At 39.9% G+C, this 24843-nt stretch overlaps 1 protein-coding gene across 8 annotated transcripts in view; it reads left to right on the plus strand.

Moving 5' to 3' along the window:
- Positions 1-24843, plus strand: part of UTRN (utrophin) — a 538889-nt gene that overhangs the window by 247907 nt on the left and 266139 nt on the right. For all 8 annotated transcript variants that reach the window (XM_043457450.1, XM_043457448.1, XM_043457451.1 and 5 more), the window contains 4 exons: positions 6761-6836; positions 15944-16158; positions 19433-19550; positions 21717-21922. In XM_043457450.1, coding sequence (XP_043313385.1) covers positions 6761-6836; positions 15944-16158; positions 19433-19550; positions 21717-21922 — 615 coding nt within the window. The remainder of the gene's footprint in view (positions 1-6760; positions 6837-15943; positions 16159-19432; positions 19551-21716; positions 21923-24843) is intronic.

A 24843-nucleotide genomic window follows, 5' to 3' on the forward strand; every position in this document is an offset into this window, starting at 1 on the left:
TATTACATTGATTGATTTGCGGATATTAAAGAATCCTTGCATTCCTGGGATAAAGCCCACTTGGTCATAATGTATGATCTTTTTAATATGTTGTTGGATTCTGTTTTCTAGAATTTTGTTAAGGATTTTTGCATCTATGTTCATCAGTGATATTGGCCTGTAGTTTTCTTTTTTGTGGCATCCTTGTCTTGTTTTGGTATTAGGGTGATGGTGGCCTCATAGAATGAGTTTGGAAGTTTGCCTTCTACAATTTTCTGGAAGAGTTTGAGTAAGGTAGGTGTTAGCTCTTCTCTAAATCTTTGGTAGAATTCAGCTGTGAAGCCATCTGGTCCTGAGCTTTTTTTTGCTGGAAGATTTCTGATTACAGTTTCGATTTCTGTGCTTTGATGGGTCTGCTAAGATCTTCTATTTCTTCCTGGTTCAGTTTTGGAAAGTTATACTTTTCTAAGAACTTGTCCCTTTCTTCCAAGTTGTCCATTTTATTGGCATAGAGCTGCTGGTAGTAGTCTCTTATGATCCTTCGTATTTCAGTGTTGTCTGTTGTGATCTCTCCATTTTCATTTCTAATTTTGTGGATTTGGTTCTTCTCCCTTTGTTTCTTGATGAGTCTGGCTAACGGCTTGTCAATTTTATTTACCTTTTCAAAAAACCAACTTTTAGCTTTGTTGATTTTTGCTATGGTCTCTTTTGTTTCTTTTGCATTTATTTCTGCCCTGATTTTTAAGATTTCTTTCCTTCTACTAACCCTGGGGTTCTTCATTTCTTCCTTCTCTAGTTGCTTTAGGTGTAGAGTTAGGCTATTTATTTGACATTTTTCTTGTTTCTTGAGGTAAGCCTGTAATGCTATGAACCTTCCCCTTAGCACTGCTTTTACAGTGTCCCATAGGTTTGGGGTTGTTGTATTTTCATTTTCATTCGTTTCTATGCATATTTTGATTTCTTTTTTGATTTCTTCTATGATTTCTTTGTTATTCAGAAGCGTGTTATTTAGCCTCCATATGTTGGAATTTTTAATAGTTTTTTCCCTGTAATTGAGATCTAATGTTACTGCACTGTGGTCAGAAAAGATGACTGGAATGATTTCAATTTTTTTGAATTTACCAAGGCTAGATTTATGGCCCAGGATGTGATCTATTCTGGAGAAGGTTCCATGTGCACTTGAGAAAAGGTAAAATTGATTGTTTTGGGGTGAAATGTCCTATAGATATCAATTAGGTCTAGCTGGACCATTGTGTCATTTAAGGTTTGTGTTTCCTTGTTAATTTTCTGTTTAGTTGATCTGTCCATAGATGTGAGTGGGGTATTAAAGTCTCCCACTATTATTGTGTTATTGTTAATTTCTCGCTTCATTCTTGTTAGCATTTGCCTTACATATTGTGGTATTCCTATGTTGGATGCATATATATTTATAGTTGTTTTATCTTCTTCTTGGATTGATCCTTTGATCATTATGTAGTGTCCTTCTTTGTCTCTTTTCACAGCCTTTATTTTGAAGTCTATTTTATCTGGTATAAGTATTGCGACTCCTGCTTTCTTTTGGTCTCCATTTGCATGGAATATTTTTTTCCAGCCCTTCACTTTCAGTCTGTATGTGTCCCTTGCTTTGAGGTGGGTCTCTTATAGACAGCATATATAGGGGTCTTGCTTTTGTATCCATTCAGCCAGTCTTTGTCTTTTGGTTGGGGCATTCAACCCATTTACATTTAAGGTGATTATTGATAAGAATGGTCCTGTTGCCATTTGCTTTGTTGTTTTGGGTTCACGTTCATACAAACTTTCTGTGTTTCCTGTCTAGAGAAGATCCTTTAGCATTTGTTGAAGAGCTGGTTTGGTGGTGCTGAATTCTCTCAGCTTTTGCTTGTCTGTAAAGCTTTTAAATTCTCCTTCATATCTGAATGAAATCTTTGCTGGGTACAGTAATCTGGGTTGTAGGTTATTCTCTTTCATAACTTTAAGTATGTCCTGCCATTCCCTTCTGGCCTGAAGAGTTTCTATTGAAAGATCAGCTATTATCCTTATGGGAATCTCCTTGTGTGTTATTTGTTGTTTCTCCCTTGCTGCTTTTAATATTTGTCCTTTGTGTTTGATCTTTGTTAATTTGACTCATATGTGTCTTGGGGTGTTTCCCTTGGGTTTATCCTGTTTGGGACTCTCTGGGTTTCTTGGACTTGGGTGGCTATTTCCTTCCCCATTTTAGGGAAGTTTTCAGCTATTATCTCCTTGAGGATCTTCTCATGGCCTTTCTTTTTGTCTTCTTCTGGGACTCCTATGATTCAAATGTTGGGGCATTTCACATTGTCCCAGAGGTTCCTGAGATTGTCCTCATTTCTTTTAATTCTTTTTTCTTTTTCCCTCTCTGCTTCATTTATTTCCACCATTTTATCTTCTACCTCACTTATCCTATCTTCTGCCTCTGTTATTCTACTGTTGGTTCCCTCCAGAGTGTCTTTGATCTCATTTATTGCATTATTCATTTTTAATTGACTCTTTTTTATTTCTTCTAGTCCTTGTTAAACATTTCTTGCATCTTCTCAATCCTTGTCTCCAGGTTATTTATCTGTAACTCCATTTTGTTTTCAAGATTTTGGATCATTTTTATTATCATTATTCTAAACTCTTTTTCAGGTAGATTCCCTATCTCCTCCTCTTTCGTTTGGCTTGGTGGGCATTTTTCATGTTCCTTTACCTGCTGGGTATTTCTCTGCCTTTTCATCTTATTTAGATTGCTGGGTTTGGGGTGGCCTTTTTGTATTCTGGTAATCTGTGGTTCCTTTTTATTGTGGAAGTTTCTCCCAGTGGGTGGGGCTGGGTGTTTGGCTTGTCGAGGTTTGCTGGTTAGAGAAGCTTGTGTCGGTGTTCTCATGGGTGGAGCTAGATTTCTTCTCTCTGGAGTGCAATGGAGTGTCCAGTAGTGAGTTTTGAGATGGGTCTATGGGTTTGGTGTGACTTTGGGCAGCCTGTATATTGACGCTCAGGGCTATATTCCTGCATTGCTGGAGAATTTGCAAGGTATGTTTTGCTCTGGAACTTATTGGCTCTTGGGTGGTGGTTGGTTTCAGTGTAGGTATGGAGGCTTTTGGATGATCTCTTATTAATTAATGTTCCCTGTAGTCAGGAGTTCTCTGGTGTTCTCAGGTTTTGGGCTTAAGCCTCTTGCCTCTGGGTTTCAGTCTTATTTTTTCAGTAGCCTCAAGACTTATCCCTCCATACAGCACTGATAATAAAACTTCTAGGTTAATGGTGAAAGGATTCTCCACAGTGAGGGACACCCAGAGAGGTTCACAGAGTTACATGAAGAAGAGGAGAGGGAGGAAGGAGATAGAGGTGAGCAGGAGGAGAAAAAGGGGGATTCAAGAGAGGAGAGACAGATCTAGGTTGTACTCTGTTCCCTAAGTGTTCTCCACAGCCCAGAACACCCACAGAGATTCACAGAATTGGATTGAGAAGAGAAGGGGGAGGGAGGAAATAGAGGTGATCTGGGGGAGAAAAAGGAGAGTCAAAAGGGGGAGAGAGTGATCAAACCAGTAATCACACTCCTGAGTAAAAATGGGTACGGAAGGTTGGATTCTTAAATGTCCAAAATTTATATCAAACACTGAAAAACAAAGATTAAAAATCTAGAGTAGAGGTTAGACTCAAAAATACAATATTAAAAAACCACATAAACACACAAAAAAATAAGAAATATATATGAAGTTGCTTTAAAAATAGGGTCCTTTTTTTTGCCAGGTTATAGTGGGTTATAAAAATGAAAATTAAGGAATAATAGAGGAGTAATTGAGGACTTTAAAAAAAAACGAGGAAAGAGGGAAAAAAATTTTAATTAAAAAATAATAATAATAGTAAAAATATATCTAGGAATTCCTCTGGAGCTGTTGCAGGCAGTGTGGGTTCGGTCCAGTTGCAGATAGCTCCTTGTTTGAGCTTACACTTCTCGCTATCTATAGGCCCCTTACGGTGTAGTCGGTGTTACCTACAGGGATTTTAATCTGTTGCACTGGTCCCTTCTGAAGCGTTCCCTTTGTTTCTTTGGCTTCTGTTTGCAGGTCTCTTCAGTGTCTAATTTCCGCCCTGACACAGGCTGGCGGAGGTGGTCTCTTGTTTAGGTCCGCTTGCTCAGTCGTGCTGTGGGGAGGGAGGGGCCCTGCAGACAAATATCACCGGCCTGTGTGGGGAGCACTCGCGGTTTTCTGGCCGCATTGGGTTTGCCCCCGCTCGGGGCGGGTGTGTGTGCTCTCCCTGTCTACACTGCTCAGGCTCCAGGCTGCTCTCCAGGGAGCTGGCCCTGCGTTGTGTGGACTTCCCAGGCCTAAGCTGCTCAGATTCAGGTTTTCGGGTCCTCCACAAAGGCGCAGACTCGGTTGGGCCTGCGTTTTGTGCCTTCCCCGGCCGGAGCAGCTCAGGCAGCCAGGCGCTTGACGGGCGCACTCTCCCCGGGTGCGGTGCGCCTTCTCCCCTCCGCGGCCCCAGCCTCAGTTTCCGTGCACGCCGGTCGGGTGCGCCTTGTGTCAGTTCTGGGGAGCTGGACTCTAGCTGCGACCCTCCCGGTGGATGTCGACCATCCAGAATCTCAGGAAGTCTTTGGTTAGAAGCTGGAAGCCTGTTTGCAGTTTGGTAGGGGTGCCGTCTCTGGGGCCGAGTTTGCCCCTTTCCCCTCCCCCCCCCCCTCCTGCCTCCGGCGGGGGATGGGCCGGTCTGCCGCTGGCTCCTCTTCTCTGGTATTTGCTCAGTCCTTCGTTCTGGCCACTTTGGGAGCACAGTATCAGACAGACCTTCCTTTATCACAGGACTTTATGTAGATTCTACACTAATTATGTGAATTATGAGAATCTAAGACCAAGCAAAAATGGGCGGGTAGTGCCTAAGTTTAGGGCTTTTCCCAACTTAATTCTCTCTTGCTATCCCCCAGTTTAAGTTGCTATCTCACCTTGGCTCCCTCTGATTGCCCTCAGGGCACTCAGGCCCAGTCCTTACCCTAAGCAATGCCACCTGCTCCTCTATGTTCCGCCCCCACTTGCTGGTGGCGGATGCGGGCGCCTGGGGTACTTTTCTGCTGGGAGTTGCTTTTAGGCATGTAATCTGTGGGTTTTATTTATTTTCCCTCCAGTTAGGTTGCCCTCCGAGATTCGAAAACTTCCCCCAGACCTGCCAGTGAGAGGGTTTCCTGGTGTTTGGAAACTTTCTCTATTAAGACTCCCTTCCCAGGATGGGTCTCCATCCCTAACTCTGTTGTCTCTCTTTTTATCTTTTATATTTTGTCCTACCTCCTTTCGAAGACGATGGGCTGCTTTTCTGGGTGTCTGATGTCCTCTGCTAGCGGTCAGAAGTTGTTTTGTGGAGTTTGCTCAGCGTTCATATGTTCTTTCGGTGAATTTGTAGGGGAGAAAGTGGTCTCCCCGTCCTATTCCTCTGCCATCTTAGTTCCCCCTCTGTCCGTCTCTTCTTAACAAAGCAACCAAAGTATTTGTTAAGAATTGTTCAGGTCAAGTAAATCTCCCGAGAAAAACCCACTAATAGTATTCCCTCTCATTCAGAGTAATGGCCAAAGTCCTTAAGGTGGCTTATGAGGCTGATCGTGTTCTGGCTTCCTGTTATCTCTCTGACTTCGTCTGTTACCCTCTCTCCTTGCTGTTTTTCAGACATGTTGGCCCCGTGTCCAATATGCCAGACTCAGCTTGTGCATATTCAGTGGGAGCACATGTATTTATTTAACACAGAGGATGTCAACGGGTTTTGTGTAGAATAGGGCATAGTGGTCACTTTGGGAGCACAGTATCAGACAGACCTTCCTTTATCACAGGACTTTACGTAGATTCTACACTAATTATGTGAATTATGAGAATCTAAGACCAAGCAAAAGCAAGGCTTATCATGTAAAGAATTTCAACAGACACATTTTAGGAAATACTAATCTGGAAGTTTTCATTCACTCATGCTTTTATTTGCTCAGTAGGATTTTGCTGGGTTCTCATTTTATGCCAGGTACCATTTTAAGAACTGGAAATGTAGCCAAGAGTATGAAAATGCTTCTTAACCCAAAGAGCTCACTGTGGGTGAGACAGGTAGATAAACAATTATAACAAGGAGGTATCTGTGGGAATATATAAGTGGAGAACCTACCTAACTTTGGGTGGTAGCTGTGGAAAGTTTTGTGGAGTTCATATCCAAGCTAATTTATTAAAGATGAATGAATATTAGTCAGGTGGAGGATTGGAGGGAAAGACATTGCAGGGAAAAGAAGCATAAATGACAGGGGCTAGAGAAGACAGAGAGTGAAGAGCATGTCAGGGAGACAGGTGATGAATACACACTTGGACATATCTGAATATACAGTTGACAGGAAGAGTATGACTGAAGATCTGCTTTGGAAAGTCATCAGTCTCTTAAAACTCCATTTGATAAATGAAGCAATTAGAGACCAGGACCCAGGGAGAGAGGCCAGGGACAAGCATAGAATATCTGTCACAGAGGTGGGAGTGAAATCAGGATTGTAAAATACTAAGAGAATCAAGGGAGATGGAGCGGCAGCATTAAATGTTGTACAAGAGCAGGCCAGCTGAGGACTGGATGATGTTCTTGATGTCAGCTGGGGGTCAGGCAAGACCGCAGTGGATAGTGAAAGTGGACACAGAAGCTTAGGCATTGAGGAGGGGCAGGAAAACGGCAGCGAGATCATTTAGAAGAACGCTTTCTCTTCTGAAAATATCATCATCCGTATTTATATATTATTCTTCTCTTTCTGTTTGGCCTGATGCTGTAGATATGCAGAGAAGTGCCTGGTGTGCTGAAGGAACGCTTCCAGGATCCCTGTTCTGTTGCTCAGACGAGAATTGCTGGTAAGATACAGTTTATTCCTTCACAAAATTTTTTATAAACGTAGCAGAATTTTAGGATTATGAGCGTTGTATGTGAATTAGGAAAACATTTAAAAACACAATGCAGTTATGACTTATCATTCTGCTTTCAACCGTTTGAAAAGAATGTCCTCTCTAAACACAAGATGTATTTCACTGCCTAGTGTGTGCAAGGCATTTCCTCTCACAGGAAGTAAGAGTTTTAGCCTTTCTTGAGGCCAGCGTGGAACCTGAGCTCCAAAAGAGCTTGCTGAAGGCAAGGGGAGAGGTAAGGTGGGGACGTTGGGGGAATAGTTTTCTAGGGACATGCAGCTTTTCAGCAACTCAACGGTAAGTCATTGTGTTAGCATGTTCTGGAGATGTGTAACTAGGCATTGATGATGACTGAAAGAAGAAAGTTTGGATACCCCTGGGAGCAGGAGTTGGGGATTCGGAAGAGGTGTCCATCTCAGGGAGGCTGTTTGTGGACAAATGCTGATCACTTAGGGGAATGAAGAGCGTTTTCTCACTGTTCATTTCCTTCTCTTTGCTGAGACTAGAGTGCAATCTACTGCCCCAGAGCCACTGTGACCTCTGCTAATTAATCACTGCTTTGCAAGCTCTCTGAACCACCTTGGCCGGCTCTCCTGCTGTTGAGTCACCGGGCAGAGCCTCAGATGTGGTTAACCCTGTCTGCTTCCTGTGTGCCAGCTGCTCTGCCTCTCCCCGTCCTCCTCTGTCCTCCTCTTCCTCCTGCTCCTACTCCCCTCCCCCCTCTTCTCACTACTCCCCCCTTCTTTCTCCTGTTCCGCTTTTGGAGTCAGAAAGTGATGAGTGACAAGACTTTTTTTTTTTTTTTTTCAATTGAGATGGGAAGCTTGTCCAGGGCCAAGTTTGTATTCAGTTTTTAATTGTATTTCCCAATACCTTGTACTGGAAATACCTGGCACCTGACTGGTTTTGTCAATCAAGGTCCAAAACAGTTGGATTAGCACTTGGGTCCTGCTGCTTTGTCACCTCAAGTTCAACTCCATAACCATAGGGAAAAGGCCTGATGCATTTTGCAAAAGCACATTAGGTTATCATTTAGAAGAACGCTTTCTCTTTTGAGAATACCATCATCCATACCCATATACTATTCTCTTTCTGTTTGCCCTGATGCTGTAGATATGCAGAGAAGTGCCAGTGACTTGCATCATTATGTATCATCATTATGGCAAAGGAGCAGGGAAAATTTGAATGCATATTTAAAAGTACAAAGAGCATTACGTTGTAAATCAACTATGCTCCAATAAAAATTTAAAAATACGTATCGAAACAATAAAAATAAAAAATAAAGTACAAAAAGCTGCCAGCAAAACTACACCTTCCATGTGGTGGGCAGTTTATTCTTCATAAGATATTCCTCCCTGAAGTGTGAAACCTGAAGCTAATTCCAGTGTATTCCGCTCCTCCTATACAGTATTTTAATTCCGTTTTTTTATTATTCTTTTAAAAATTATATTAAAAAATAAAGTTAACTGTTTTAAAGTGGACAATTCAAGGGCATTCTCGTGTTGTGCAGCCACCGCCTCTATCTAGTTTGAAAATATTTCCATCACTCCAGAGTAAAAACTCTTCCTCAGCAGTTTGTCCCCCTTCCCTTCTTGCCCCAACCCCTGGCAACCACCAATCTGTGTTCTGTCTGGTGGATTTATCTGCTCTGGATATTTCCTGTAAATGGGATCATACAGTGCTTCTTTCACCTGTGTATTGTCTTTGAGGTCTATACATGCTAGCTTCTTGCTGACTACACTCGGATAGGCACTCAACACTGAAGACAAACCTATTGCACTTTCTTCTGAGTGCCCTTTGCTCCTCATTTCTCTACTAATGACCTCATCTCATTTTTTAAAAACGAAAGTACTGTTTGTTCAATGAGGTCTTCTTTTTCCCATCACCGACTCCCTCCACCTACCTACCTGTGTACCCACAAACTACATGCTTTCTTCCTATTCTGTGGAAGACTTATCTCCATTTCGAAGACCATCCCCTCCTCCACTTATGCTATGGATCACATCTTCTCTTGAGTTTAACTGGTCCTCTTTGTCTCCTTTCTACTGGATCATTCTCATTAGCATACATCTTGATGCTTGTAGCTCTAGTATAGTCATTTAAACTGATGTATAGTATTTTGTGGCATGGGTATACCTCAATCCTCAGAACTTTCTTCTCTAGCTTTGTTCACCAGTCCCATGACTTTAGACACTTTATAACCTTAGGTAATTTGGCCAATTCTTAGGCCAGTGGATTTGGAGTCACCCTTGACTCTTCTCTGGGTTTCATATCCAATCCATTGCCACCTTGTGCCAGTTCCATGGCCCATCCCAACTACTTCCCTGATCTTAAACTATTTATCTTTCATATAGATTGTTGGAATATTCTCCTAACTTACTGTTCAGATTCTGTTCTTATCTTGCTATGCTAATGCTAAGTCACTTCAGTCATGTCCGACTCTTTGTGACCCCATGGACGGCAGCCCACCAGGCTCCTCTGTCCACAGAATTCTCTAGGCAAAAGTACTGGAGTGGGTTGCCATCTTACCCCTCATCAATTATTCTGATAGCAGCCAAGCAATAGCTCTAGAAAACAAGTTTGATGTGTTATTCCTTTGATTTCAGTCTTTTAATCACTTCCACTATACATAAGTGATTTCTGCTCCCTTACCATGGTCCAGAAGACCAGGTATGATCTGTCTGCTACCTACCTCTGTAATCCCATTTCTACCACTTTTTCCTTTGTTCATTCTGCTTCAAACATACTGGTCTTCTTGCTGTTTCTAATATGTCAAAAACATTTCCATTTATGGCCCTTGCATCATTGCTATTTCTTCTTTCTTTCTTATCCACATGTCCTTCCCTCAGTTATTACGTTTCACATACTCACTTCACTTAGTTCTCATATATTCCCTTTTTAGATGGGCCCTTCCTGACCTGAGCACCATAACTCAGTTACATCCCCTCTCCAAGATCCATCCTGTCTCTCTCCAACTTCTTGCATTAGATTTACTGTATGCCATATATCCATCTCTAGTGGCTCAGATGGTGAAGAATCTGCCTGCAATGAGGGAGACCCAGGTTTGATCCCTGGATCAGGAAGATCCTCTGCAGAAGGGAATGACAGCCCACTCCACTATTCTTGCCTGGAGAATTCCATGAACAGAGAAGTCTGGCAGACTACAGTCCATGGGAACGCAAAGAGTTGGACATGACTGAGCAACTAACATTTTCACTTTCATATATCCATCCACCCCCACCAGAATGCAACCTCCACGAGGTCAAGGCCTTTGTCTTGAAGTGAAGTGAAGTGAAGTCGCTCAGTTGTGTCCGACTCTTTGCAATCCCGTGGATTGTAGCCTACCATGCTCCTCCATCCATGGGATTTTCCAGGCAAGAAGACTGGAGTGGGTTGCCATTTCCTTCTCCAGAGGATCTTCCCGACCCAGGGATCGAACCAGGTCTCCCGCATTGTAGGCAGACGCTTTATTACCATCTGAGCCACCAGGGAAGTCATATACATTCCCATACCTGTAGCATCTAGTCAAGTGCCTTGCATATAGTAGGTTCTTAATAGATGTTGATGAAGCAATGGATGGATAATGTAGGTTGTTTTCAATTTTTTAAAACTACAAACAGTAACAGTGAGGATCAGGCAGAATGATGGGTGAGTTATTCTCCATGGTATATCATGGTGAATTACTGGGGTGACCATGGTGAATATTGGCAACTTTACTTCACTAACTATAGTCTAGACTAGTTGTTCCAGATTATCTATCCACTTGCTGAATATGAACCTTTCCATTCATTGTTCTACGTTGTTCTCAGCACTCCAACATTTTATCCCCAGAACTACTGTATGCTTTTAAAAATTATTGATTACCCCCAAAGACCTTTTGTTTGTGTGTTATGTTTATCAATGTTTACCTAATTAGAAAGTAAAACTGAGAAATTTCAAAGACTATTTGTTTGTTAATTTGTTCAAATGACAATAATAAAAATACATTCTATCAATAAAATATTTTATAAGGTATTAACATAAGAAAGTGTATCTTCCAAAACAGAAAAAATCAGAAAAGAGACAGCATCACATTTTTGAAAATCTTTAAATTTCTGGCATAAGTGAAGACGCTTGGATTCTTGTATTGGCCTCTGCATTTGCTTAGTTGTGATATCATATGTCTCGTAGCCTTGAGTAAAATGACACTTTACATTTGAGAAAGAGTGAGCAGGAAGAGGCAAATAACTTATGATGATGATGCTTATGGTTTAGGCATCCACATTCCTTGGAAGATCTCTCAGGACCCAGAGATCCCCAGACATCACATTTGGAACATGTGATCTGTGGAGATAGGGAGCTTGATTTTAATTTGTCTTTTCTCAGTTACCTGTGTGCTTTAGCCTTTAAAAATATGTTTATTGTCTTTCTTATTTCCTCTTCTGTGGATTGTTGGTTGATGTCTTTTTTTTTTTTTTGGTTGATGTCTTTTGAGTTTTAAAAAAATACTTAAGTTACTAATTCCTTGTTTGGAATGTGCATTGCAAATGATGAGTGAGTGAGTGAAAGTTGCTCAGTCATGTCCAGCTCTTTGCGACCCCTTGTGACCCCATGGACTATACAGTTCATGAAATTCTCCAGGCCAGAATACTGGAGTGGATAGCCTTTCCGTTTTCCAGGGGGATCTTTCCCACCCAGGGATTGAACCCAGGTCTCCCGCGTTGCAGGCAATTCTTTACCAGCTGAGCCACAAGGGAAGCCCAAGAATATTAGAGTGGGTAGCCTATCCTTTCTCCAGCAGATTTTCCCGACCCAGGAATCAAACCAGGGTCTCTTGCATTGCAGGAGGATTCTTTACCAACTGAGCTATCAGGGAAGTCCTACCTTCTCCCTTAATCTGTGGCTTTTAAAATTTTTGTTTGTAGTACTAGTTTCAGAATTCTTATAAATTAGTGATCTATTAATAGCTTTCTTTTTTGTGATTTATTTTAGAGCTCCTTTAGTCCTCTGAAATCATAAAGATATTCTTCTATATTTTACAATTTTAGTTTTCATATTCAGGTCTTTCATTCCACAGAGAATTAGCTTTCCTAAGGTGCATATGAGATCAAAATCTGTCCTATTACCTTCCTACTGCAGCCATGGGTCATGACTTTTCCCAGCACCACTTATTGACCAGTGAATTCTTCTTCATTGATCTACAGTGTAGTCTCTGCCAAGGTCAGGTTTCTCTGCCACCTATGTTCTGTGGTTCCTCTTTTCTTGTGGTCTATTTGAATGTTTGGATCTGTAATACTCAAAGTTAATCATTCATTATTAGCTGAGAAATACAACTAAATATGTGGTAGGGCATAACCCTCTATCCAAAAAAAATTGTTTTGACTATTCTTGACCCTTTTCTTTCCAAATTAATTTTAAAATCGGAGTTCGAATATATAATTTTGTCAAGTTACAAACCTGTCGGGGTTTTTCTAAACATTTCCAACTTTTAAGGAAAAAGACTTGGCAATTAATAGTTAATACATTAAATGTTTTCATATTTTTTACTCCAGTGATTCTGTTTTGGGAATTATCTGCTAAGATGGCAATCAGAAATGTAAAGATACAGAATTACAAAGAAATGTAAGGATACAAAAAGATACATCTTACAAGTTGTTATTCTTCTAGTTTTGTTGTAGCTTTGTTTTTGCAAGTTCTTTTTTTTTTTTTTTTAAATTCAGCAAATATTTATTGGGCATCTACTATGTGCCAGGTATAGTTCTAGGTGTCAGGGATTCATCAGTAAATACACATAAATGAATGAAATACATGGTATGTTAGAAGAGAAGCAGAGATGTGTAACAGAGACTGCGCCACTGAGTTGGCTCTGGAACACTTGAAGAAATCAGGTGTGCTGAGAGAATATTGAGATTTTAAAAAGAGTGGCATGAGACCTCATTTAGAAGATGACAAGTAAGCAAAGACTAAGAGCAAAATCGCTTTTGTTGAATTTCTTTAATATTCCTTAATATAAAGAGTATCCTTATGTTCTCTGACTTTCAGTGTTGCGATAGGAATTTAAAAGTATCCTTGATAGATAAAACTGTACCTGTGTTAAGTTCTGTTGATAATAGCTTACCTGAAAACTGACAAATGTTAACCACCTAGGTATAAAGTTTGTTTTAAAGCTTTCAGAATAATGATTTTTAAGCTCTTTTTGTTCTTTTGAAAAACAAACCGTTAAAAGTATTACTAACCACTCTATAATGCTGTTAATTAAGTTTATTGATGGGAGGGATCCTGATTTATCAAGCTTTTCTTTGAACTTGGAATATTATATCTAAACATTTATATATGGCTGATCAGCCCCTACATATGGACAGAAGAAAAGCAAAGTAATCACATACACAGTTTAGGTCAAAACTTGACTATTTAGGGAAGGAAAGGGTTAATATAGATGGTCTGAATTGACTTTGATGGATGACCAGAAGATATCTTAATTTTCAGGTCCCTTAGAGCCATGAATGGAAGCTAGATTTTAATGTATTTACTGATTTCTTTTGATTGGCAGTGGCTCTATGGAATGTTGTGTTGAGAAGGTACATCTTAAGTCATTGAGAAAAATTGTAATTTGTTAGAAATGTCTGCGATGCACAGAAAGAGGACAAAGAGACAGCCCTTGTGCCAAGTATTCATCAGCTTTGACCTACATTGGCAGAGTTAGCTTATGTGCCACATCAAATCTGGGGGCCCAGCCTGGCAAGGTTTTCTAAAAGCAAAACCAAGGGCTTGTGCCTTTCTGAGCTTATAAAATCTGTACTGAAAATCAGTGAGCAGGAATGGACTGAGTCAGTCATCTAAACGCTTCACTCACAGAGAAGAAAGACTAAAGTCTGTGTCTTTAAGTGTGTGTCATAAGTCTAAGTGGAAAATATGGCAGATGGACAGCGCAAAATGACAGTCTTGTGTTGGAACCTGTGAAGATCAAGAAAGGCAACTAAGAACAGGAATATCCAGGACCTGTCCATTAAGTGAACTGAGTGGGATTCTGCCAGCAGGTGTTTCCTAGTCTAGTGCTACTTTTTTGTGAGGTGCTTACATCCTCCACCCTTCTACAAAGACAGCCTGTGAGAGGCTGTGCTCAGCATCTGGCACTAATGGAAACATTAGAATTGCAAAGTCTTTTTTTAGCTTATTATGACTAACTTTGAGTTTCATACCCTATTACTTTGCATCTTCAAACCTAGTTTTTTCCCCCAGTTTTATTGAGAAATAACTGACATATATCACTGTATAAGTTTGAGGTGTATAGCATGATGGTCTGATTTACATGTATTGTGAAATGATTATCATAAATGGATCATCTTTTCTATATATACATAATTAACAAAAGAAAAGAGAAAAAAATTTTCTTCTTATAGGGAGACCTCATACGATTTACTCTTAACTTTTCTGTTTCTTATACAGCAGGGTTAACTATAGCCTTCATGTTGTACATTACATCCCTAGTGTTGATCTTGTAACTGGAAGTTTGTACCTTTTGACCACCTTTTCTAATTTCCCCTCCCCCTTCCCATTCACTTCTGGTAACCACAGGTCTGATTGATCTCTTTTCCTATGAAATTTTTTTTTTTCTTATTTGGATACCACATATAAGTGAGATCATACAGTATTTGTCTTTATCTAGCTGACTTACTTAGCATAATACCAAGGTCCATCCATGTTGTCTCAAATGATAGGATTTTTCTCATTTTTTAATATGAGTTATATGAATACATATATATTTCAGTATTAACCCCTTAACAGAGATGTGGTTTGCAGATATTCTTTCCTGTTCTGTGTATGTCATCTTTTCACTTTGTTGCGTTGATGGTTTCCTTTGCTATGTAGAAGCTTTTTAGTTTGATGGTAGTCCCACTTGTTCAGTTATATTCTTCAGGTGTTATATTCAAAGAGTCAATACCATGACCTGTGTCAAGGAGCTTCATTTCCTATGTTTTCTTCTAGGAGTTTCGTAGTTTCAGGTTTTACATTTAAGTCTTTAACCTATTTTGAGTTAGTTTTTGCAAGTGGTATAAGACATAGTTCCAAATTTACTCTTTTACATGTGAATGTCCAATTACCTTAGCATCATGTATTGAAAAGACTATCTTTTCTCCATTGTATATTCTTGGCTCCCTTGTCAAATATTAGTTGACTGTATCTGCAAATCTTTTTTAAAGTAAAGGTTCAAGAGGAGTCTAAGTATCCAGCTGTAAGAAAAGGGGTAACTAAAAGTTAGTGACTATAAATAAAGATTATTACCTAGGTATTCACAATGATGTTTATTAAGAATGACTAATACTCATGTTATAGAGTTAAGTAAAAAAAAGGACAGAAAATTACAGATAAATTGACTTTATAATTAAAGCAAAAACATCTTGATAAAATAAAATAACACTCCTAACTTTCTCATGATTGATGTATTTTTAAAAATTTTCTCTTGATGTCAGTCTTAGTCCCTGTTAGTTGCTTTTGAGTTATTGCTGCCCTTGAATAGGCTGTGTGCATGCTAAGTTGCGACAGTCATGCCCAACTCTGTGTGACCGTATGGACCATAGCCTGACAGGCTCCTCTGTCCATGGGATTCTCCAGGCAAGAATACTGGACTGGGTTGCCATGCCCTCCTCCAGGGGATCTTCCCAACCCAGGGATTGAACCTGCTTTTTTTTTTGTCTCCTGCATTGGCAGCTGGGTTCTTTACCATGAGTGCCACCTGAGAAGCCCAAAATATGGTGAGACTGTCTTTAATTAGCTTTATTGCAACCATAAGTCCTATAGATACTTCAGGAAATAACATTGCCCTTTGATTATTAAAAAAAAAAATGAGGGAGGGTATGTATGTGTACTTATGGCTGATTCTTGTTGTATGGCAGAAACCAACACAACATTGTACAGCAATTATCCTTCAATTAAAAATTTAAAAAAACCTCTTTCAATCATTTTACTTACTTAAACTAAAATTTACATAAATACACATATACATACATCTCCATTATATCACCAATATCAGATTATCCTGCTGTGTTATTAACACTTTGCTTCATTTTTAATTTCAGCTCATCCCAGTGTCCAAAAGGTGGTGCTAGCATCATCTGCATCAGATATTCCTGTCCCGTCTCCTCGTACTTCAGAAATTTCAGTTCCTGCTGATCTGGATAAGACGATAACAGAACTAGCCGACTGGCTGGTATTGATCGACCAGATGCTGAAGTCCAACATTGTCACCGTCGGGGATGTAGAAGAGATCAATAAGACAATTTCGCGAATGAAAGTAGGTACCTAGTTTAAAGGTTTGTCATGGAAACACCACAGCACAGGAGTAGACAAGATCTGTTTGGATCGCTTGTGTTTATCTTAAACTCTGCGAGAATGAGCTTTAAAAAATTCTTTTTTTTAAAAAGTGTTTCTTTCCCATTTAATCTGCTGTGTTTTCATCCCACTGAATTCTTAACTTACATAAATTATTTAAGCAGCACTTCCTTAGGAACAGGAGGGCCACTGAAAGAATCCAGGATGCTTTCAACCAAATTTTCCATCATCTGTCCGTCTTGCGGGATGAGTTGCACTTCCCCTGTGAGGTGTCAGCATGACGTTCTTCAGCTCCAACAAAGGATGATCTCTGGGCAGGGACTCTGGGTATGTCACATTCAGCGCTGCTGCCTTAGTGAGCCCGGTCTGAAGGGCTTCCACCAGGGCGTCTTGATCAACTAGTAGACCTCTGCGGATGTTGGTGAGGATGGCGGTGGGCTTCATTAACCTCAGTTCCCGCCTCCTGATCAGGCCCTGGGTCTGGGGCGTCAGGCTCACAGCCATCACAGAGTCCGACCGCTGAAGCAGGTCACCCAGCCTCTCACAGTACATGGCCCCAACAGCTTCCTTCCCCTGCAATTTTCAGTACTCTTCTGTTAATAAACCGCTTTGGGGGCTTCCCTGGTGGCCCAGATGGTAAAACATCTGCCTGCAATGCGGGAGACCTGGGTTCGATCCCTGGGTTGGGAAGATCCCCTGGAGAAGGAAATGGCAACTCACTCCAGTATTCTTGCCTGGAGAGTTCCATGGACGGAGGAGCCTTGTGGGCAGCAGTCCATGGGGTTGCAAAGAGTCGGACACGACTGAGCGACTTCACTTTCACAAGGAAAGCAACTGTGCTTGTGTCTGGAAAGCGGGACCTCGAAAATGATTAATTAGGGGGACTCTGCGTGGCAGTGAACAGCGGCGAGCCCTTCCTCAGCGAGGTTATCGTCTCCGTCCACTCCTAGGTCCCGCTGACACCGCAGAAGCTCAGCTGCCGATTCACTGACTGGAGAGGCAATAGGTGTGAGGCGGCCCGGCCCTACCGGGTCGCCTCCAAGACGCTCACGACATGGACCGCCCGTCCGCCCCCGGGCCCTCAGAGCCGAGTCCACGTCCCTCTTACAAAATTCTTAATCTGTCAGCCATGCTGGCTAGCTCTGATGAATAAAGCTTTTCTTGCATTTGTGTTGTTTGCTTAAGAATGTGAGCTGTAGCCTCTCTTTTTACGAGCTAAAACTGACGTCCCAAATTTGGCCGTTTATCAGTATAAATGTAAACTGGTGTTAATTTAGTCCCTAGTGTCCTATAGGCATTTGTTGAAGTGCCTTTTCAACCTGTATTTCATAATGAGCTTTTTTAATTGTTGACATCATCAGTGAGACTCTCCTGACTATAATTTTATTTCTGTACATATGCCATTTGATATCAATTTTAAAGTTCTTTCTCCATATTCAATGTATTTTTGGTCCTGGGTTATGTGTTGTCTAGGGATGCTGAAAAGAATATATCAGATAGAAACTAAGAATGAACTATGAAAAATAATAAAATAGCAGCTATCACTAACTCTTATAAAGTGCTTAGTGTATGCTAGGTGTCTTTCTAAGTATTTAACATGTATTATCTCATTCACTTTAGCAATCTTGTGAAGTAGGTACCAGTTTTATTCCCATATTAAAGATATATGTGACCAGGCACAGTCTAATAAAAGCCACTGGGCAGGTACAGGCCAGGTGGCAGAGGAACCAGGATGAAGAAGGGGTTACATCCCCAGTGAAGGAATGCAGACTATGTGGAATTTTGATGCTTAGAGACAAAATAAATGACATTCCTGGTATAGGGACCAGGGTGCATAAAGATTTGCGGTGGGGAGCATGAGGGATGTTTCAACAGTTGTGCAATAAGGAGGTGTAGTGGGAAGACAGTGAAGTCGGATCAATTCACTTTCTGAAGGAGCTTGTGGACCAAGAAAAGCTCTCAGGACTTTTATTCTGTAAGCCATCGGTAAGCATCTTTTTTTCCAATTTTCTTTTTAAAACTGTGGCTGGAGACTGATCATAACAATGATCTGTTTGAGTAAGAAGACTGGGAATAGTGCAAGAGATGCTTAAAACAAGGAAAAAAGCCCTTCTGAGTGGCTGAGATGATGTCATTGCAATTAATGGAAATCAGGAACAGAAGAAATGGAATGTGGATAAGGGTTTGATTGATTTAGTTTCAGATACATTGTGTTGAGAGGTCCTTATGCCACTTACAAGGAAATGATCAGCATTCATTGAACTGTCTCTGTGTGATTTAGGATTAGAAGTTGTGAATAAGCCATTTAGAAATAATACTTGACACTATAGGAATAATTGAAATCTGAAAAGTTAGTGAATTCACGGAGGAAGAGCTGTGGATTCTTTTTGGAAGTTGTATATTTTAATCTTTATGGCTCTGTGTGAGTTCTATACCTAAAACACACTGTTTTCCTAATATTGCTAACTTTTCCCTCCTAAGAAACTCAAACTTTCTCAAGCAGCAGTTTTTTATGTCTTTGCTGTGCTGTGCTTAATCGCTCAGTTGTGTCCGACTCTTTGTGTTTAGGGTTATTTAATTTGCAGTTCTTCCAGTTCGAATTTTTCCAACTCCTCATCTGCACCCTGTAGGTGCCATTGGTTTATGTTTCATTTCCGTTGTAGGACAGATGTGCAGAGCATCAGCTCCAGAAATCACTGCCAATGTTTTTGGTTTTTGGTTGTACTAAGTCTTTGTTGCAGGGCATGGGCTTCTCTAGTTGAGACACACGGGCTCTGCGGGCTTAGTTGCTCCAAGGCATGTGGGCTCTTAGCTCCCAGAGAAATGACTGAACCTGAATCCCTTGCAGTGGGAGGTGGATTCTTAACCAGAGACCACCAGGGAAGTCCCATTGCTAATGTTTTGAACATAATTTTTAGTTTTCAAAAGGATTTTCTTCATTTAATCTCCTCAGACTTGATATAGCTGAACTGCAAGTGCTTTTATTATTTCTTTTTGTGGAAACAAGAGAGGTAAATTACAGTGCCTGGTGATCCAGATAATAAGTGGGAGAGCTAAGATTTGAACCTGGGACCTCTGACTCCAGATCCTGTACTTTCTCCTCTATATCACTGATACCTCACTGCTCCTTTCAGGAGGAAAACAACAGCTTGGATGGCAGCCCACCAGTTATGCTTTGATAGTGTTTTTATCGTATGGCTTATTAACCTATCTTAACCATCATTTTGTCTTGACAGATCACAAAGGCCGACTTAGAACAGCGCCATCCTCAGCTCGATTATGTCTTTACATTGGCACAGAATCTGAAAAATAAAGCTTCCAGTTCAGATGTGAGAACAGCAATCACTGAAAAATGTAAGATTTAAAAGATAAAATTATACAGCATCATTCACTTTCCTTGAAAATGGTAACATGCACATTTTTGAAGATTATTCAGCCAGAAATTAATATTATTTGATAATTTGATATTTGATAATCTCTATTAATAAAATAGCTTTCCCTTGTTTTTTTAATTTTTTGTGAAGATTGTCATTAATTCCCTTATGAGTTCCTTAAACTATGAATAACATTACTTTTTAAGTAATTAGTAATACATTGAAGTTTTCTTTTTTTTTTTTCCATTTAGGTTAGAATTTCTTTTAAAGAAACCAAAAAGACAAAAATTAGAGAAACCCATGGGAATGCAAATCCATTCTCCTTTTATATTCACTGAAATCAAGTCTTACCAAGTCTTTTAACTCCTCTTTTCAGAATTCATTCCAAAAATATATTGAGTAGCTACTGTATACCTCTGTACCTGGCTCTAATTTGAGAATACTTTAGTTAAATACAACATGAAACAAAACAAAAATTAAGTACAACTCAGCAGCTACAAAGTTCCCTGTTTCAAATTGGCTTTCTGGCCTAAAGGCTTCTGTTAAATCTGTATGACATACAAAACAGTCAGGATTCTTAAGAATGTCATGTAGGGGCAATCACTGTCTGCTTGCATCATTCCCTTCCTCTCTCTAGCCCTCAGCACTGTCTGTAGCTGTTCTGAACGATATCTGTTCTTTATAATGTCCTGACATTTCCTAGGCTTCTTACCTTTATTCACATTATGTTTTCTTCTTCTTGGCCTTCTCTCCCCAGGTGAAATTCTACTCAGCAGATAAAATGTCACCCACTCTGCAAAGTCTTTCCCACCCTCTTTTAGTCCCTGGTGAACTGTATTTTCTATCTTTAGTTCCTGCCATGGCCCTCCCCCCCTGCATAATTTCATTGTATATCTCAAAATTAATTCTCTCTCCCTTCTATAAGTTGTAAATATTCACCTCTTTGGCCCCAAGATTTCCCACACTGCCCAGGACCAATTAGGAACTTAATAAATATTTGTGGCAGAATATAAACTGGAAGGTATTTTCTTACCTTGCCTAATATTTCTCAAGGAAAGTCAACTGTTCCCCATCTTAAACATGTTTTGATTTCAACATGAATGTGGCGCCAGCAAAGTTATTAGAAGAGATGAGTTAGCAGAGAACTTTTAGTATCTCACAGTGTTGGTGTGTTTTTACTAAGTGAGCCATTTTATTTCTTTTTAAATTAATTGGTAGATTGTGTGTGTGTGTTCAGTTTTGTCTGACTCTTTGCAACCCTGTGGACTGTAGCCGACCAGGCTCTTCTGTCCAAGGGATTCTCCAGGCAGCTGAGGTTACCATTTGCTCTTCCAGGAGATCTTCCTGACCCATGGACTGAACCCAGTTGGAGACTTCTTTACCACTAGTGCCATCTTGGAAGTCCCTTCTTTTTCATAACTCCCTCTTGAAAATAGAAGAGGAAGGAAAGTAGGAGAGAGGAAACGAGAAGAGCAAGGGACAGAAAAAGAAAATCAAAGAAAGAAAAATAAAAAGAAAGAGTAAAAAAAAGAGAGAGGAAGAGTCAATATGGATTTTTTATAATAGAAACTGTTGATACATAGAACTTGAATCTCATTTACTTTTAGTGCTTCTCTTAAATATATAAAAACACTTCCTTTTAGAGAGGTTTCATGCTACAGAAAAACAAATGTGAAAAGAACTCTTAAATATTTTGTTTTCTCTTAAAATCAATGCTACCTTGGAGCATTTCCTTAGAGGATGACAAGTGACTGTGTCTGTGGTCATAAAATTATATCATAAAGTACTGTCAAAATCTCCCTTCTTCAGACTGGGTTCTATAAATATAAACTAGGTAAGAATTAATTTTTAAAATAATTTTTTGTTTATCAGTTTAAAATAGTAAATATCTTTATTGTGAGATATTTTAATGTGATCAGAATAGAGTTTAATTCAACATTTTTTTCTTCAAGGATGATTTCAGAAATGTATCAGTCATATAGTGTGGCAGACATAATAAAATTCCTTTAAAATGTATGTACCATTTGGCTACCTTTCTCTTTTCCATATGACCTTATTTATGATGAATTTGGTGTCATGTATTTTTTCCTTTTCCTAATGGCTGCTTTCTGGGATTTTTTATTTTTTAATGTAATGCCTCCTCCAGTGGAAAAGGTCAAGAACCAGTGGGATAACACTCAGCATGGTGTGGAGCTAAGACGGCAGCAGCTGGAGGACATGATTATTGACAGTCTCCAGTGGGATGATCACAGGGAGGAGACTGAAGAGCTCATGAGAAAGTATGAGGCGCGCCTCTACATTCTTCAACAGGCTCGAAGGGATCCACTTGTCAAACAGATTTCTGATAATCAAGTAAGTAAGGCTCATTAGTTACTGGCATTACCAATTTGTGGGATATGCTTTTTTAGTCTATTGTTAACCATAATTTTTAGAACCCTTATCATAAAGTTTTCCCAAGTGCTTAGAATGTACACTGAAATTTATATAAAGAATTTTACCAGAAAGGTTTTTTGGAAAATTTCCAGAATAATAAGGAGTAGAAATGTACATGTATTCCAGAATTACAGCCCGCTGATTCTTTGCAGATGGAAACACACCCATGAACCAAAATCTAGAAAGAAAACACCTTCAGAATCTCAGGAATCCTCCTTTTGCTCCCTTCTGTATTTACGTTGAAGGTCATTTTTATTTATGAAATCTCCCAAAGTTTTCATGAGGACTCAGTGAACAAGGGCTTCCCAGGTGACACTAGTGGTAAAGAACCCTCCTTTCAATGCAGGAGGCTTAAGAGATGTGGGTTTGATCCCTGGATCAGGAAGATCCCCTGGAGGAGGGCGTGGCAGCCCACTCCAGTGTTCATGCCTGGGAAATCCCATGGACAGAAGTGCCTGGCAGGCTACAGTCCACAGGGTCACAAAGAGTCAGACATGACTGAAGAGACTTAGCAGACATGTAGTGAACAAATCAAGTATTAAGTTTCGTTTCTTTTAATACCTTTATAACCAAACTGTTTTATCAATATCATCAGAGCAAGTACCTTTTTTATGATTAGTTTGATTATAGCGTTGATGTTATTGAACACTTATGGTACTTCAAAGTGCTGTTTTAAACCTCTCTACAATCATAGAAAATATTCTTGAATTGGAGGTTATGGTTGTTAGGTTATATTTTGGTATAACATTGATTTACCCTTCAGATAGCCTAGATGAAGGTGTATGCTTGTGAAGGATATAATATAGAATATACAGGAAGCAAAATCTCAAACAGGGCAGCATGTTTTTATTCTTCAGACCTGTAGACTTTTCATGATTGCAATTTAAAAATCAAGTGGCCAGGTATCCTGGTTTTCTGGATCATTCTCTATCTATCTCTATGCTATGCTATCATTATCATTCTCTATGCTATCTGCTGATTTGTTTTCACCAAATGACTCAAAAAATAATAATCAGCAAAGCCCTTGGACTCAACCAGAGGAATGCAATTGAAAACGATATCAGTATTTCAATCATTATATTCAGAATATTCTTTTCTAAATAGCAGCATTATGAAAAGGGAAAAAGATATGACACTGAAAGATGAACTCCCCAGTTCGGTAGGTGCCCAATATGCTACTGGAGAAGAGTGGAGAAACAACTCCAGAAAGAATGAAGAGATGGAGCCAAAGCAAAAACAGTGCCCAATTATGCATGTGACTGGTGATGGAAGTAAAATGCTGTAGAATGTTAGGTCCATGAATCAAGGTAAATTGGAATCCATGAATCAAGGTAAATTGGAAGTGGTCAAAAAGGAGTTAGAAACTGTGAACATCGACATTTTCAGAATCAGTGAACTAAAGTGGACTGGAATGGGTGAATTTAATTCAGATGATAATTATATCTACTACTGTAGGTAAGAATCCCTTAGAAGAAATGGTGTAGCCATCATAGTCAAGAAAAGAGTCTGAAATGCAGTGCTTGGGTGCAATCTCAAAAATGCAAAACTTGCCATATCTCAGTAATCCACATCTATGCCCCAACCAGTATTGCTCAAGAAGCGAAGTTAAACAGTTCTATGAAGACTTACAAGAACTTCTAGAATTAACATCCAAAAAAGATGTCCTTTTCATCATAGGGGACTGGAATGCAAAAGTAGGAAGTCAAGGGATACCTGGAGTAACAGGCAAGTTTGGCCTTGGAGTACAAAACGAAGCAGGGCAAAGGCTTACAGAGTTTTGCCAAGAGAATGCACTGGTCAAGATCTGAAAGAGACACGTGCACCCCAATGTTCATCGCAGCACTGTTTATAATAGCCAGGACATGGAAGCAACCTAGATGCCCATCAGCAGATGAATGGATAAGGAAGCTGTGGTACATATACACCATGGAATATTACTCAGCCGTTAAAGAATTCATTTGACTCAGTCCTAATGAGATGGATGAAACTGGAGCCCCTTATACAGAGTGAAGTAAGCCAGAAAGATAAAGAACATTACAGCATACTAACACATATATATGGAATTTAGAAAGATGGTAACGATAACCCTATATGCAAAACAGAAAAAGAGACACAGAAATACAGAACAGACTTTTGAACTCTGTGGGAGAAGGTGAGGGTGGGATGTTTCAAAAGAACAGCATGTATACTATCTATGGTGAAACAGATCACCAGCCCAGGTGGGATGCATGAGACAAGTGCTCGGGCCTGGTGCACTGGGAAGACCCAGAGGAATCGGGTGGAGAGGGAGGTGGGAGGGGGGATTGGGATGGGGAATACATGTAAATCTATGGCTGATTCATATCAATGTATGACAAAACCCACTGAAATGTTGTGAAGTAATTAGCCTCCAACTAATAAAAAAAAAGAAAAAAAGAAAAAAAAAGAATGCACTGGTCATAGCAAACACCCTGTTCCAACAACACAAGAGAAGACTCTACACATGGACATCACCAGATGGTCAATATCGAAATAAGATTGATTATATTCTTTGCAGCCAAAGATAGAGAAGCTCTGTACAGTCAGAGAAAGAAGACTGGGAGCTGACTGTGGATCAGATCATGAGCTCCTTATTGCCAAATTCAGCCTTAAATTGAAGAATATAGGGACAACCACTAGACCCCTCAGGTATGACCTAAATCAAATCCCTTACGGTTAAACAGTGAAAGTGACAAACAGATTCAAGGGATTAGATCTGATCAACAGAGTCCCTGAAGAACTATGGACAGAGGTTTGTGACATTGTACAGGAGGCAGTGATCAAGACCATCACCAAGAAAAAGAAATGCAAAAAGGCAAAAT

This window comes from Cervus canadensis, chromosome 33 (genome assembly GCF_019320065.1).
Source record: "Cervus canadensis isolate Bull #8, Minnesota chromosome 33, ASM1932006v1, whole genome shotgun sequence".
NCBI lineage: Eukaryota > Metazoa > Chordata > Mammalia > Artiodactyla > Cervidae > Cervus > Cervus canadensis.